This window comes from Kogia breviceps, chromosome 3 (assembly GCF_026419965.1).
Source record: "Kogia breviceps isolate mKogBre1 chromosome 3, mKogBre1 haplotype 1, whole genome shotgun sequence".
NCBI classification, from domain to species: domain Eukaryota; kingdom Metazoa; phylum Chordata; class Mammalia; order Artiodactyla; family Physeteridae; genus Kogia; species Kogia breviceps.
Window position 1 is genome coordinate 164,700,534 of NC_081312.1, and position 18,040 is coordinate 164,718,573.

At 40.2% G+C, this 18,040-nt stretch overlaps 1 protein-coding gene across 4 annotated transcripts in view; it reads right to left on the reverse strand.

The window, feature by feature from the left end:
* Nucleotides 1-18,040, reverse strand: part of KIN (Kin17 DNA and RNA binding protein) — a 43,237-nt gene that overhangs the window by 17,425 nt on the left and 7,772 nt on the right. For all 4 annotated transcript variants that reach the window (XM_059055956.2, XM_059055957.2, XM_067030230.1 and 1 more), the window contains 2 exons: nucleotides 15,807-15,855; nucleotides 14,802-14,859 (listed from right to left, as the gene is read on the reverse strand). In XM_059055956.2, the coding sequence (XP_058911939.1) occupies nucleotides 14,802-14,859; nucleotides 15,807-15,855 (107 nt within the window). The remainder of the gene's footprint in view (nucleotides 1-14,801; nucleotides 14,860-15,806; nucleotides 15,856-18,040) is intronic.

An 18,040-nucleotide genomic window follows, 5' to 3' on the forward strand; every position in this document is an offset into this window, starting at 1 on the left:
TTCTCCAAAGATCTATAAATGGCCAGAAAGCACATGAAAAGATGCTTAACATCACTAATCATTCGGAAACCGCAAATCAAAACCACAATGAAATAATACCCACACTCAGTAGGATCGCTATTATAAAAAAATACAGAAAATAACAAGCACTGGCAAGGATGTAGAGAAACTGGAACCCTTGTGTAATTGCTGGTGGGAATGTAAAATACTGCAGCTGCTGTGGAAAACCTTTTAAAAGATAAACACAGAATTACCATACAATCCAGCAATTCCACTTCCAGGTAAATACCCAAAGGAATTGAAAGCAGGGACTTGAACAGATATTTGTACACCAATGTTTGGAAGAGCATTAATCACAAGAGCCAAAAGGTAAAGACAACTCAGACGTTCAGTGACAGATGAATGGATAAACAAAACGTGGTCTATATATACAGTGGGGTATTATTATTCAGATTTAAAAGGAATGAAATTCTGATCTATGCCACAACATGGGTAAACCCTGAAGAGCTTATGCTAAGTGAAAGAAGCCAGACACAAAAGAAACACTGTATGATTCCACTCAAATGAGGCAGTCAAATTCACAAAGACAGAAGAGTAGAACAGAGGTAACCAGAGGCTACGGGGAAGTGTAGTGGGGAGTTATTTTTTAGTGGGTTCAGAGTTTCAGTTTTGGATGATGAAAGGATTTGGAGATGGATACCCGCAATGGTTGCACAACAATGTGAATCTACTTAATGCCACTGAATTGAATACTTAAAAATGGTTAAAATGGACCATCTTATGTTACGTATATTTCACCACACAAGAAAACTGAACTGAATAGGAAAAATAAAGTTTTCTATTTAGAAACTTTATTCAGCATTACTAAATGATTAAAATGTGAGAATCACTGGGGAAAAAAAAGATGGACAGAATAGCCCATCAGGATCTCATGATGTAGTGGGAGAACAGATACGGAGGGCATTCCAGGGAGAGAGAACAGTAGATGCAAGCGAGAGTGAGACCACAGAGTGCTTAGGAGACAGATGGCTTAGCGGAGCTGCGGTGCAAATGGCAGGTGGTACACCTGTAAACATAACTAGAGGTTATCATTTAGACGATGGCTTAAATTGCCGAAAGCCTTTAACAAGAGAAAGCCATGGTAAGATTTGACGTTCAGAAAGATCCTTTCTGCTTGTGATATCAACAATCTCTTAGAGGGACTTCCCTGGTGGCAGAGTGGTTAAGAATCTGCTTGCCAACACAGGGAACACAGGTTCAATCCCTGGTCCGGGAAGATCTCACGTGCCGTGGAGCAACTGAGCCCATGCCCCACAACTACTGAGCCAGCGTGCCACAACTGCAGAAGCCTGCACACTTAGAGCCTGTGCTCCATAACAAGAGAAGCCACCACAATGAGAAGCCCACGCACCACAATGAAGAGTAGCCCCCGCGTGCAGCAATGAAGATCCAACACAGCCAAAAATTAATTAATTGATTGATTTTAAAAAAAGACTCTCTTAGAGCTAAAATGAATAAATGAAAAATATAAAGAATGTTGATGAGACATGATGAAGGACAGTATTCTAAAAGATTAATAAAACGGATAATAAATTTGAATACGTAGTTGAAAAGAATATTCTAGAAAAACAAAAATTATACAAATGATCAAAATTGACTCAAGATTAAATTGAAAAACTGAATAAACTAATGACTGAAAAGAAACTGAATCAGTAAAAATTATTCCTTCACCTGCAAAAGACACTAGCACAATATCTTACAGAAAAGTTTTACCTTTCAGGAAGTGATGATTCCATCTTAAAAATACTATTTAGAGTAGTCAAAAGAGAATATCTAAACAAATCATTTTAAGAGTTTACTATCACCAGGAGCACAGAAAAGAAAATTAAACATCAATCTCACTTCTGAACATGAAATTAAAATGCAGAAGAAAATAGCCAGTTTGGTTCCAGCTTTGCTTCGTATGATATTTAACCTTACACCAGCTGCTGTACCAATAATGCCCCTCCAGCCCCAAAAAAGATTCTAGTAGAAAGGTGAGAGATTGAGACAGGGTCAAATGAGGTTAAAATCAAGGCAGGAAATGAACAGTAACAGACTGGAAATGGAATGGAAGGCTTCTAGAACAGCCCTAGGATTCTGCTTTCAGTAACTGGAGTGGGCATGTGTGCAATTAAGAGACAGGGAAGCCACACCAAAGTGGAGTTACTGAGCTGATGAGTTGTGGCCCAGGCAGTGTCATTCATGTGTATGAACACAGCTGGAATCTTCATCAGTTACCTGTCAGACCGGGCCCAGTGCCAAGCCTTCCTGGAGACACGGAGGTGTGTGGAGGCCAGGCTGTGCCTGGAGACGGAAAACCAAAGATAGCGTGTGGCTGATAGGGTCTTGGTGCTCCGGTTGGGTGTCAGGCCTGAGCCTCTGAGGCAGGAGAGCCGAATTCAGGACTTTGGTCCACCAGAGACCTCCCGGCCCCATGTAATTTCTAAAGGCGAGAGCTCTCCCAGAGATCTCCGTCTCAACACTAAGACCCAGCTCAACTCAACGGCCAGCAAGTTCCAGTGCTGGACACGCCATGCCAAACAACTAGAAACACAGGAACACAACTCTACCCATTAGCAGAGAGGTTGCCTAAAATCATAACAAGTTCACAGACACCTCAAAACACACCACCGGATACAGTCCTGCCCACCAAAAGACAAGATCCAGCCTCATCCACCAGTACACAGGCACCAGTCGCCTCCACCAGGAAGCCTACACAAGCCACTGAGCCAACCTTACCCACTGGGGGCACACACCAAAAACAACGGGAACTACTAATCTGCAGCCTGTGAAAAGGACACCCCAAACACAGTAAGTTAAGCAAAATGAGAAAACAGAAATATGCAGCAGATGAAGGAGCAAAGTAAAAAACCACCAGATGAAACAAATGAATAGGAAATAGGCAGTCTACCTGAAAAAGAATTTAGACTACTGATAGTAAAGATGATCCAAAATCTTGGAAATAGAATGAAGAAAATGCAAGAAATGTTTAACAAGGAACTAGAAGAACTAAAGAGCAAACAAACAATGATGAACAACACAATAAAGGAAATTAAAAATTCTCTAGAAGGAATCAATAGCAGAATAACTGAGGCAGAAGAACGGATAACTGACCTGAAAGATAAAATAGTGTAAATAACTACTGCAGAGCAGAATAAAGAAAAAAGAATGAACGGAACTGAGGACAGTCTTGGAGACCTCTGGGACAATATTAAAAACACCAGTATTCGAATTATAGGGGTTCCAGAAGAAGAAGAGGAAAAGAAAGGGACTGGGCTTCCCTGGTGGCGCAGTGGTTGAGAATCTGCCTGCCAATGCAGGGGACACGGGTTCGAGCCCTGGTCTGGGAGGATCCCACATGCTGCGGAGCAGTTAGGCCCACGAGCCACAACTACTGAGCCTGCGCGTCTGGAGCCTGTGCTCCGCAACAAGAAGGGCTGCGACAGTGAGGGGCCTGCGCACCGCGATGAAGAATGGCCCCCACTCGCCCCAACTAGAGAAACCCCTCACGCAGAAACGAAGACACAACACAGCTAAAGGTAAATAAATAAATAAATAAATTTATTTTATTTATTTTGCGGTACATGGGCCTCTCACCGTTGTGGCCTCTCCCGTTGCGGAGTACAGGCTCTGGACGCGCAGGCTCAGCGGCCATAGCTCACGGGCCCAGCCACTCTGCGGCATGTGGGATCTTCCCGGACCGGGACACGAACCCGTGTCCCCTGCATCGGCAGGCGGACTCTCAACCACTGTGCCACCAGGGAAGCCCAATAAATTTATTTTTAAAAAAAAAAAGAAAGAAAGGGACTGAGAAAATATCTGAAGAGATTATAGTTGAAAACTTCCCTAATATGGGAAAGGAAATAGTCAATCATATCCAGGAAGTGCAGAGTCCCATACAGAATAAGTCCAAGGAGAAACACACCAAGACACATATTAATTAAACTATCAAAAATTAAATACAAACAAAAAATAATAAAAGCAGCAAGGGAAAAGGAACAAACAACATACAAGGGAATCCCTATAAGGTTAACAGCTGATTTTTCAGCAGAAAATCTGCAAGCCAGAAGGGAGTGGCAGGACATATATGAAGTGATGAAAGGGAAAAACCTACAACCAAGATTACTCTACCCAGCAAGGATCTCATTTAGATTTGACAGAGAGATTAAAACCTTTACAGACAAGCAAAAGCTAAGAGAATTCAGCACAAACAAACAAGCTTTACAACAAATGTTAAAGGAACTCCTTTAGGCAGGAAACACAAGAGAAGGAAAAGACCTACAAAAACAAAACCAAAACAATTAAGAAAATGGTAATGGGAACATACATATTGATAACTACCTTAAATGTAAATGGATTAAATGCTCCAACCAAAAGACATAGACTGGCTGAATAGATACAGAAACAAGACCTATATATATGCTGTCTACAGGAGACCCACTTCAGACCTAGGGACACATACAGACTGAAAGTGAGGGAAGAGAAAAAGATATTCCACGCAAATGGAAATCAAAAGAAAGCTGGAGTAGCATTTCTCATATCAGACAAAACAGACTTTAAAATAAAGACTATTACAAGAGACAAAAAAATAAAAAATAAAAAAATAAAAAAATAAAAAAAAATAAAGACTATTACAAGAGACAAAGAAGGACACTACATAATGATCAAGGGATCAACCCAAGAAGAAGATATAACAATGGTAAATATTTATGCACGCAACATAGGAGCACCTCAATACATAAGGCAAAAGCTAACAGCCATAAAAGGGGAAATCAACAGTAGCACAATAATAGTTGGGGACTTTAATAACACCCCACCTTCACCAATGGACAGATCATCCAAAATGAAAATAAATAAGGAAACAGAAGCTTTAAATGACACATTAAACAAGATGGACTTAACTGATATTTATAGGACATTCTATCCAAAAACAAAAGAATACACTTTCTTCTCAAATGCTCATGGAACATTCTCCAGGATAGATCATATCTTGGGTCACAAATCAAGCCTTGGTAAATTTAAGAAAAGTGAAATCGTATCAAGTAACTTTTCAAACCACAACGCTATGAGACTAGATATCAATAACAGGAAAAAACGTGTAAAAAATACAAATACAATGAGGCTAAACAATACACTACTAATTAACCAAGAGATCACTGAAGAAATCAAAGAGGAAATAAAAAAATACCTAGAAACAAATGACAATGAAAACACGACATCCCAAAACCATGAGATGCAGCAAAAGCAGTTCTAAGAGGGAAGTTTACAGCAATACAATCCTACCTCAAGAAACAGGAACAATCTCAAATAAACAACCTAACCTTACACCTAAAGCAATTAGAGAAAGAAAAACAAAAAACCCCCATAGTTAGCAGAAGGAAAGAAATCATAAAGATCAGATCAGAAATAAATGAAAAAGATGAAGGAAACTATCACAAAGATCAATAGAACTAAAAGCTGGTTCTTTGAGAAGATAAACAAAACCATTAGCCAGACTCATCAAGAAAAAAAGGGAGAAGACCCAAATCAACAGAATTAGAAATGAAAAAGGAGAAGTAACAACTGACACTGCAGAAATGCAAAGGATCACGAGAGCTTACTGCAAGCAACTACATGCCAATAAAATGGACAACCTGGAAGAAATGGACAAATTCTTAGAAAAGAACAACCTTCTGAGACTGAACCAGGAATAAATAGAAAATATAAACAGACCAATCACAAGCACTGAAATTGGAACTGTGATTAAAAATCTTCCAACAAACAAAAGCCCAGGACCAGATGGGTTCACAGGCAAATTCTGTCAAAGATTAGAGAAGAGCTAACACCTATCCTTCTCAGACTCTTCCAAAATAGAGCAGAGGGAGGAACACTCCCAAACTCATTCTATGAGGCCACCACCACCCTGATACCAAAACCTGTGGCGAGCATTGCCCTCTGAGGAAGGCGCCATTAAGACCCTCATAAGCCTCAGGGCCCGATTGTATTCTCCTTGGTATGCATCCTGGACTTTATGGTATGAATGTAAAAAAGGAGATGTGGCCTTTGGCCAAATCGCTCCAGGGACCTGCTCAGTTACTGGGAGTCCCTGGTTCTTCCCTAAAAGCTAGGAAAAGCAACCCTGGAGGGGAAATTGGTGCCTTTGAGGGAGAAGCCGAGAAGCCAATCAACCAGCTGATGCCGATAAGGCGTGACTAAGCAGAGAAGCCAATTAACCAGCTGATGCCGATAAGATGGTGACTAAGCAAAGTCCCTGCTTTAGGGGTATATATATATCTATGCTTTGTTATTAAACTTGCCTTGCAACCATCAGTTTCTTGTGCCCCTCTGATCCCATACCTTGGTGCGTTCAGTTCCCTACCCCCTCTCGCCGATTGTTGCTGCACTTTGAGGACCCGCCGCGGCTGGCGGCAAGTGGCGCCCGAACAGGGACCTGACAAGAGGGACATCTGAATCTCGGTAGGTGAATCCCCGGAGTGAAGAGTGAAAGTGTGGCCACATAGTAAAGTTGATAGTAACTCGGGGCAATAGTCAGAAGTAAAAAAATATGGGACAAGAAGTATCCAAGAAGCGACCAGAGATCACTGATCAAGAGAAGGAGTTGTCCACCAGTGCTTTCCAGGCTTTTACAGCTGGAAATTATGATGTCTGTCTGCAACATCTTGCCTGCCTACAAAATATAAACAAAGACGATTATAAAATAATTTTGAATACTGCAGTAGCTGAGTTTTTCAAAAGTAACCAGACAACAACAGATAGTTTAAGACAGACACTTAACCAATTGAAGCATCAGGTGCACTCGGCTGTTGAAGAAATGGATGGACTAGATGATCTTGAAAACAGTATGTTGTATTACAATCAAGCAGTCATCCTGTATCATGTCCGACAGTATACAGAAGCCATATCCGTTGGTGAAAAACTTTATCAGTTCATAGAACCTTTTGAAGAAAAGTTTGCCCAAGCAGTGTGTTTTTTGTTCGTAGACCTGTATATATTAACCTACCAAGCTGAGAAAGCTTTACATCTTCTTGCTGTTCTAGAAAAAATGATTTCACAGGGCAACAATAACAAAAATGGAAAGAATGAGACTGGTAATTACAGCAACAAAGATGGGTCTAATCATAAAGCTGGAAGTGGAGCTCTAATAGAAGCTGCAAAGTCAAAGATACTATTTTTGTGTTGAAGTATATGTAGGAGGACAAGGGACTTTACTGGCCGGCCATAGTTTAAAGCTAGTTAAAGCTGTTACAAGTTTGAAGTTTCCCTCCTTTTTTCCTTCTGATTTTCCCCAATCTGATTTTGAATTCTCAAATCTGGTGCACCTTAAATTATAATAATGGTACCATTTTAATTTCTTCAGTTTCTGTTACTAATAATAGTTTGGTTTTTTTATAAGCATTGGGATTTTGGGAAGTTTGCATTGTCTTATTATCAACCGGTTATTACTTGTGTTACACCCTCATATGCCTTGCTAATAGGAGATTTACAGATTGAGTTTACTTCTGGTTCCTTAGGATATAATATAACTTGTCAGAATTGTATTTTTAGTACTTGCATTCTGCCTATGAAAGGAACATTTTCTGTTATGATGTTAAAACAACCTTCCTATGTAACGCTGCCTGTAAATATTTCTGAACCACGGTATCATAGTACTAGCATGCAAGCTTGGCTAGAATTATCTGAAGCTTTAAAAAGACCTGAACGATTCATTGGAATATTAATATGTAGCATATTAGCCTTAGCCGCTTTAACAGCTACCGCCGGTTTAGCATCAAGTAAAACTGTACAACAAGCATATTATGTTAATCAATTGTCTAAAAATACCAGTATTGCATTAGCATTACAAAGTCATATTGATACTCAACTAAAAACTGAGGTTGATGAGTTAAAAAATGCTCTCATAGGTTTAGGAGACCAAATTATGGCTTTAAAATTGAAAATGCGTTTGATTTGCCATGCTAAATATACTTGGATTTGTGTGACTCAACACACTTATAATGAAACTGACTGGGATTGGAACAAAGTGAAAATGCACTTTTTAAGTGTATGGACTGATGGACACATTAGTTTGGACATACAAAAACTTAATGCGGAAATACAAGCAATTTAAGAAGCTCATCTACAAGAAGACAGGCCCCAACAATTAATTCAAGGACTCTTGGATCAGCTTCAATGGTTAAACCCAATGCATTGGTTTCAAAATGGACTCACAGGATTGATTACCGTGGGGTCATGCGTATTGTTGATGTTAATTGCATTACCTTGTTTATCACGCTTTATTGTTGGCCGTCTCGCTGCTCTTCGTCAGGAGGTATATGGGTTAAAACTGCATTATCAAGCTTAAAAAAATAAATTAAAAAGGGGGAAATGTGGCGAGCATTGCCCTCTGAGGAAGGCGCCATTAAGACCCTCATAAGCCTCAGGGCCCGACTGTACTCTCCTTGGTATGCATCCTGGACTTTATGGTATGAATGCAAAAAAGGAGATGGCCTTTGGCCAAATCGCTCCAGGGACCTGCTCAGTTACTGGGAGTTCCTGGTTGTTCCCTAAAGCTAGGAAAAGCAACCCTGGAGGGGAAATTGGTGCCTTTGAGGGAGAAGCCGAGAAGCCAATCAACCAGCTGATGCCGATAAGGCGTGACTAAGCCGAGAAGCCAATTAACCAGCTGATGCCAATAAGATGGTGACTAAGCAAATTCCCTGCTTTAGGGGTATATATATGGCTATGCTTTGTTGTTAAACTTGTCTTGCAACCATCAGTTGCTTGTGCCCTTCTGATCCCATACCGTGGTGCGTTCAGTTCCCTACCCCCTCTTGTCGATTGTTGCTGCACTTTGAGGACCCGCCGCAGCTGGCGGCAAAATCCAAAGATGTCACAAAAAAAGAAAACTACAGGCCAGTATCACTGATGAATACAGCTGCAAAAATCCACAACAAAATACTAGGAAACAGAATCCAACAGCACATTAAAAGGATCATACAGCATGATCAAGTGGCATTTATCCCAGGAATGCAAGGATTTTTCAATATATGCAAATGAATCAATGTGATATACCATATTAACAAACTGAAGGAGAAAAACCATATGATCATCTCAGTAGATGCAGAAATAGCTTTTGAAAAAATTCAACACCCATTTATGATAAAAACTCTCCAGAAAGTAGGCATAGAGGGAACTTACCTCAACATAATAAAGGCCATATATGACAAACCCATAGCCAACATCATTCTCAATGGTGAAAAACTGAAACCATGTCCTCTAAGATCAGGAACAAGACAAGGTTTCCCACTCTCACTGCTACTATTCAACTCAGTTTTACAAGTTTTAGCCACAGCAATCAGAAGAAAAAGAAATAAAAGGAATCAAAATCAGAAAAGAAGAAGTAGAACTGTCACTGTTTGCAGATGACATGATACTATACACAGAGAATCCTGAAGATGCTACCAGAAAACTACTAGAGCTAATCAATGAATCTGGTAAAGGAGCAGGATACAATATTAATGCACAGAAATCTCTTGCATTCCTATACACTAATGATGAAATATCTGAAAGAGAAATTAAGGAAACACTCCCATTTACTGTTGCAACAAAAAGAATAAAATACCTAGGAAAAAACCTACCTAAGGAGGCAAAAGACCTGTATGCAGAAAACTGTAAGACACTGATGAAAGAAATTAAAGATGATACAAACAGATGGAGAGATATACCATGTTCTTGGATTGGAAGAATCAACATTGTGAAAATGATTCTACTACCCCCAAACAAGCTACAGATTCCATGCAATCCTTATCAAACTACCAATGGCATTTTTCACAGAACTAGAACAAAAATTTTCACAATTTGTATGGAAACACAGAAGACCCCGAATAGCCAAAGCAATCTTGAGAACGAAAAATAGAGCTGGAGGAATCAGGCTCCCTAGCTTCAGACTATACTACAAAGCTACAGTAATCAAGACAGTATGGTTCTGGCATAGAAACAGAAGTATAGATCAATGGAATAGGATAGAAAGCCAAGAGATAAACCCATGTACGTATGGTCACCTTATCTTTGATAAAGGAGGCAAGAATATACAATAGAGAAAAGACAGCCTCTTTAATAAGTGGTGCTGGGAAAACTGGACAGCTACATGTAAAAGAATGAAATTAGAATACTCCCTAATACCATACACAAAAATAAACAAAATGGATTAAAGACCTAAATGTAAGACCAGACAGTATAAAACTCTTAGAGGAAAACATAGGCAGAACACTCTATGACATAAATCACAGCAAGATCCTTTTTGACCCACCTCCTAGAGAAATGGAAATGAAAACAAACATAAACAAATGGGACCTAATGAAACTTAAAAGCTTTTGCACAGCAAAGGAAACCATAAACAAGACGATAAGACAACCCTCAGAATAGGAGAAAATATTTGCAAGCCAAGCAACTTACAAAGGATTAATCTCCAAAATATACAAGCAGCTCATGCAGCTCAATATCAAAAAAACAAACAACCCACTCCAAAAATGGGCAGAAGGGCTTCCCTGGTGGTGCAGTGGTTGAGAGTCCACCTGCCGATGCAGGGGACGTGGGTTCGTGCCCTGGTCCAGGAAGATCCCACATGATGCGGAGTGGCTGGGCCTGTGAGCCATGGCCACTGGGCCTGCGCCTCCGGAGCCTGTGCTCCGCAATGGGAGGGGCCGCAGGGTGAGGGACCTGTGGACCGCAAAAAAAAAAAAAAAAGCAAAAATGGGCAGAAGATTTAAATAGAAATTTCTCCAAAGAAGATATACAGATTGCCAAGAAACACATGAAAGGATGTTCAACATCATTAATCATTAGAGAAATGCAAATCAAAACTACAATGAGGTATCACCTCATACAGGTCAGAATGGCCATCATCAAAAAATCTATAAACAATAAATGCTGGAGAGGGTGTGGAGAAAAGGGAACCCTCTTGCACTGTTGGTGGGAATGTAAATTGATACAGCCACTATGGAGAAAAGTATAGAGGTTCCTTAAAAAACTAAAAATAGAACTACCACATGACCCAGCAATCCCACTACTGGGCATATACCCTGAGAAAACCATAATTCAAAAAGAGTCATGTACCTCAATGTTCATTGCAGCTCTATTTACAATAGCCAGGATATGGAAGCATGCTAAGTGTCCATCGACAGATGAATGGATAAAGAGGATGTGGCACATATATACCATGGAATATTACTCAGCCATAGAAAGAAACGAAATTGAGTTATTTGTAGTGAGGTGGATGGACCTAGAGTCTGTCCTACAGAGTGAAGTAGATCAGAAAGCGAAAAAGAAACACTCCATGCTAAACATATATATGGGGGCTTCCCTGGTGGCGCAGTGGTTGGGAGTCCGCCTGCCGATGCAGGGGACACGGGTTCGTGCCCTGGTCCGGGAAGATCCCACATGCCACGGAGCGGCTGGGCCTGTGAGCCATGGCCTCTGAGCCTGCGCGTCCGGAGTCTGTGCTCCGCAACGGGAGAGGCCACAACAGTGAGAGGCCCGCATAACGCAAAAAAAAAAAAAATTAAAAAATAAACATATATATAGAATGTAAAAAAAAAAAAAAGGTTTTGAAAAATCTAAAGGCAGGACAGGAATAAAGATGGAGACATAGAGAATGGACTTGAGGACACAGGGAGGGGCAAGGGTAAGCTGGGACAAAGTGAGAGAGTGGCATGGACTTATAAATATTGCCAAATGTAAAATAGATAGCTAGTGGTTAGCAGCTACATAGCACAGGGAGATCAGCTCAGTGCTTTGTGACCACCTAGAGGGGTGGGATAGGGAGGGTGGGAGGGAGATGCAAGAGGGAGGAGATATGGGGATATATGTATACATACAGCTGATTCACTTCGTTATACAGCAGAAAGTAACACAACACTGTAAAGCAATTACACTCCAATAAAGATGTTTAAAAAAAAGAGAGAGAGACAGGGAAGCCCAAAGGAAAAACAGAAGTGAGAACTGAGCAATCTTTGTTCCAGCAATGGGGAAGCACGGCTTATCTTTGTGCCTCGCACAGCCTAAATTATCCATTTTTGATATCTAGATCACTTAGTTAATTCCGGGTTTTAAATATATAAGAGATATAAATCAACAGGAAAATAAATCCCAACCTCTAAAAAAATATACCACAGTTTCAGAAAAAGAAAACTTAGGTAGTGTCTCCACTGTATTATCTGTGACACTATTTTCACATTATTATAGACAGTTGAGACTGAAGTCACAGAACTTGGTCAAATAAAACTAATGTTTTTACTAACAAAATCAGTTTGGCATAGGGATGTAATAGGCTGAATAGCACACCCCCAAAGCTATCAGGTCCTCATCCTTGGAACCTACAAATGTTACCTTAGTTGGAAAAAGGGTCTTTGCAAATGGGATTAAGTGAAAGATTTTAAAATGAGATTATTCTGGATTATCTGGGTGGGCTCTAACTGCAACCACATGCACCCTTTAAGAGGGAAGCAGGGACTTCCCTGGTGGCGCAGTGGTTAAGAATCCACCTACCAATGCAGGGGACACGGGTTCGATCCCTGGTCCAGGAAGATCCCACATGCTGTGGACCAAATAAGCCCGTGCGCCACAACTACTGAGCCTGCGCTCTAGAGCCTGCGAGCCACAACTACTGAAGCCCGCGCACCTAAAGCCCTAGCTTCGCAACAAGAGAAACCACCGCAATGAGAAGCCAGCGCACTGCAACGAAGAGCACCGCCTGCTCGATGCCACTGGAGAAAGCCCACGTGCAGCAACGAAGACCCAACACAACCAAATGAATAAATAAATAAATAAATAAAATTTTTAAGTAAATTTTTTTTAAAAAAGAGGGAAGCAGAGGGGGATGACACACAGAGGGGAAGGGGATGTGAAGACGGAACACAGATAAACTTGAAGGGATGCAACCCAAAGCCCAGGAATGCCTGCAGCCGCCAGAAGCCGGAAGAGGTGAGGAACAGATTCTCCCCAGAGACTCTGGCGGGGAGCACAGGCCTGCAGACACCTTGATTTTGGCTCAAGGATACTGATTTCAGAACTCTGGCCTCCAGAGACAGAATAAATTTCTGTTGTTTCAGGCCACCTAGTTTGTGGTAACTTGTTACAGCGGCCATAGAGAACTAACATAAGGGCGATCAATTTGGAGCCCAGTGGGACCAATCTCAACATGCATCTACACTTAGGAATAACAAATAATAAAGGAAAACAGAAACACATAAGGGTCCAAAACTATATGGCATGTGTTAAGATATACTCCAGCCTGTCTTCCTGGTCATATCACAGCAATATTTTGAAAAGAAATTTTCTTTGCAAATGTATCATATGTAGAACCCAATTAACCAATTTCTTCATGATATCTAATATAGATGTTACTACTGAAACACTTTGATAAAAGTTAAGACAGTTGGCAAGTCATCCTGAAGCAGTTAGGCATTGCTGACTCAGACTGCCCGTTTCCTTCAATTCTCCTAGACACTTATTTAGCTGTGCAAATAACCACTAGCCTGTAAACTAACCAAAAAAAAAACAAAAATAACCTCCCACAAACAAACAACTGAGGTTAAATAAGCACCATGTAGAATATTAAGTAAAACAGCAAATCACCCAGCTTAAAACTAAATTCCAGTAGATACTGAATATACAGTGCCCTTCTGAATATCCTGTCTGATTTACCTTTTCACCTCCATAACCAAACTGAATGCACTGCACATCACAAGTACTGCACAGATTTTTTTTTTTCCCTGCAGTACGCAGGCCTCTCACTGCCATGGCCTCTCCCGTTGCGGAGCACAGGCTCTGGACGCGCAGGCTCAGCGGCCATGGCTCACGGGCCCAGGCGCTCCGTGGCATGAGGGATCCTCCCGGACCGGGACACGAACCCATGTCCCCTGCATCAGCAGGCGGACCCTCAACCACGGCGCCACCAGGGAAGTCCTGCACAGATATTTGGTGAAAGAATATATGAGAACTGCAAGAGAAGAGAACATGAAAAGTAGATATAAATACCTGACTACGTGCCATACCAGGGCTTGAAAAATTGCAGTTGAGGGCCAGATCCAGTCTGCTGCCTGTTTTTTATAAATAAGATTTTATTGGAACACAGCCAAGCTCATTCACTTATGTATCATCTATGGCTGCATCTTCGCTCTGAGAGCAGAGTTAAGTGATAACAAAGACACATGGCCAACAAAGTCTAAAATATTTACTCTGTGGCTCTTTATAGAAAAGGCTGGTCAAGTCTTGCTCAGTACCACACCATCTAGAAGGGAAGGCAATTATTACTGAGTGTCTACTAATGCACTTATATTCCACCAGGTGCTAAGGAGATAGTTGAATAAGTTAGTCTCTGTCCTCAGAAAATCATAATAGAGCAGGTAAAACAACAAGTGTGTACTCCAGCTAACAAACTTGATAGTGGGCTATGACAGAAAACTGAATAGTATTGCCATAGCACAGAAAGAACTTTTAAGTAGAGAAGCTTTCAGGGAGAAGCTAATGTTTACCATGTGAAGTATTTAATCAAAATGAGCTTTTCCTTAAAAGATAGCATCAGCTCATCATAGGCAAATAAGAAAAAAACCAGTTCCTAAGAAAATAAAACAAAACAAAACAATCATTAAACAAAAAAGAAAAGGAGATGAAAATAACAACCAGAAAAAAATAATTCACAGTACTGCACCTTTTAAAATGTAGTAATCAACATTTCATCAATATTTTCAGGTTCTAAGATACCTGTTCACATAGCTCACCTTGATTTGGAAGATGCTCCTCCTGAACTACATGCTCCTTTATTCAAATTAAATGTAACTGGAAGAAAAGAATTGGTATTCCATATATATTTCAGGAAAATTATAGTAAAACATCAGATATAATAAAACAAAATTATAATAAATATCACAATGCAGCTATGTAGAAATTCATGGACATTTGGAATACATGAGAGCTGGAATGCTCCTACCCAGAGATCATAAACTCCTGTAAAATATACTGGACTGCTGCTTACAGAGCTGGGAAAGACCATCATATGACATAGCAGACAGCCTTGGCCACTTCCCCACCCCACTGCCCCTCTCCCCTTGGTAACAGGAATCCAATTTTGTCTGGGTGTCCCTACCCCTCAGGTATGGCTTGGAGGACGCTCTGGTCTGAAGGTTTGTGTCCCCTCCCAAATCCAAATGCTGAAAACCTAATGCCCAAGGTGATGGGACTAGGGGTGGGACCTATGGGAGGTGATAGTAAGGCTCTTTGGTCTAAACCAATCAAAATAATTCCACCTTCATTCCAAGTGACTGCTTTTGAGGTGGACATGTGATACTGTCTGGTCAATGACATTCAAAAGGAAGTCTGCTGGTGGGAAGAAGGTCTTCTAGGAAAAGTTTCGTTGCTCACAGGGGACTCCAAAGGAGAGAGATGCTCTCTGTCTTCGTCTGGACAATGCTGGGTCTGCATATGATGGCTGGACTGCCGGCAGCCATCTTGTGTCCAGCTGCTGATAGTGAGGCATACGGAACCATGCTACCTCTGGGACTCTTGATATGGCAAGGTATTTCCTTATTGTTTAGGCTCATTTTACTCAGTCTGGTTACTTGCTGCTGTAGGCATTCCATCCAATTCATTGTTATCACCTTTTCATTTTACTGAGGTGAATAATTCAGACAGATAACACCTCTTGCTCCCAAACATGTTGCTAGTTTTTGGCAGAGCCAATACAAAAGCATCCATATTAAGAAAGGAAGGAAGAAAAGTAAAACTACCTTTTTCTTCATCATTTTCTCTGCTTAATTCCGTAAAAACAGGGACTTCCTTTAAAAAAAAAAGTTTGAAGGTTTGGTTCACAACTGCATTTACCATCAATATTCAACAGTCCTTAATTATGACTTGCTACCTAGAATGGTTAAGATACTAACTAAGAAATTGTATGTATTGCAAATATTCTCCAATAAAGAATTATTCTACTGGGGGAAAAAAGTAGCTTTTCTGTACCAAACTGCAGAAGTTTACCTACATTTTTATTTCTATTACAATTTAAGCAGGAAACAACAACATAAAGCAATAAACTCTAGGAATCTTAGCTAGAAGATTACTTCAAACAGCAAAACCTTTCTCTTTTGTAGTACGCTTTAGTGTAATGATAAGGGTCTAAGACTAACTCGAAGAAGACTGTGTATAAAATCCACCTCTGCCACCTATGAGCCTTGTCATCTCGGTCAATCTCATCATCTCCCTGAAGGCTCAATCATTACATCTTTAAAGTAGGGATAACCTACATATTTAGAGTTATGATAAGGGTTAATTAGGATAATATAAATCAAACACTTAGCATAGTGCTGCTGTAGTATTTGATAAATGTTAATTGTTGTTACTACTGATAAATAAGAAGGACGACCTTGAGATCTAGCTAAAATATTTTTGTTAGGTAATGTCCATATAGGATTTCACAAAGGAACACAAAAGAACATGATCTTACTTTGAAAAAATTGATATGTTTAAATGTAGAATGAGGAAGCACTGATCAATAGAATTTCCCCTGCTTTTTTGGGTAAAGATACTGTTTACACCTGAAAAGTACAATTAACTTGAAGGTTTTAGCAATATTAAGCTAAAATGTTACAGAGCAATAATGTTATTCCAAAAAGTAAACCTCTTTCCTCAGTACAAGATGTGAATCCTTTGTGATTTCCACGATAGGAAGTTATAATTTTTTCTCTATTGAAAATGAAGATTTAAATTTTTAAAAAGCAAGAGAATAAAAAGCTTTCAGTTTTAAGGAGTTTAAATTTCACATTTACAGCAGTTTAAGCACTGTTCCTGTTTTAATTTAATGTAGAAAACTCCTAAAAGATTGTGTGACAATATGCATGTTAATGTAAGTAACGTAACACACACTCACTCTCTCACTTATCAGAGTTCAATCAACATGGTACAAAAGTTGATTCACAAAGTGATCCTCACGGATGTCTTAATTCTCATCGCCTGCTACTTCCTGCAACACTCTGTATTCAATGGCTTATACAACACGTGCTCAACAATGATCAGAGCAGCTGTACTCATGATAGCTAAAAACTGGAAACGAGCCACATGCTTCTCAACAGGACAATGGATAAATAAATTGTTTTATATTCGTTAAATGGAATACATCAATCAAAAAAAAAAAAAGAGTGAAGCACTGATAGGAAAGGATGCAGACGAACTACACACACAGAACATTACGGTGAGCTAAGGAAGCCAGACACAGAGAGAACAAACTGGATGACTCCATTCCTACGAAGTTCAAGGGCAGACTAAACTAACCAACAATCAATAGTATATCAGAACAGTGCTTTCTTCGTAGAGGACAAGGAATATTAATTGGGAATGGGCATGAGGGAACCTTCTAGGACACTAGAAATGTTCCATATCTTGATCTGAGTGGTGGCCACACGGACTACCTATCTTTTGATCCATCTATCCCTCCATCTAAAGACACGTACATATGTGAAAGATCATCGAGCTGTAACCTTGAGATTAATGCACATCACCACTTTACTTCATGTGTGCTACACCACAATAAAAAGTTTTTAAAAATCCTAAATGGCTAGTAGTTTCACATACACACTAGGCTGTTCTTTTTTCCTGCTCACACACAACTTCTAGTATGTAAGCTCCTTGAGGGAAGGGATTTTTATCTTTTGTCCACTGGCTGTATCTCCAGTGCCTAGAAGAACGCCTGGCACACAGGAGGTGACCAATAAACGTCTGTTGACGTAAATGCCTTGACCTAGCTACTCTGCCACCTGAACCGACTTTATCATGCTTTCCCTCCCCCATCTACCTGGATTTTACCCATTAATTCCTCAGGACTCCTCAGCCTAGGGGACGTATCTACCTCCAAATATTCTAGGTCCTCCCCAGGCTGGAGCAAGTGCCAGCCCTCTGTGTTCTCACACACTGTGTTAATCCCCAGCACTGCATTAATTATAATCAGTTGAAACGTTCTGTTTATGTCTTT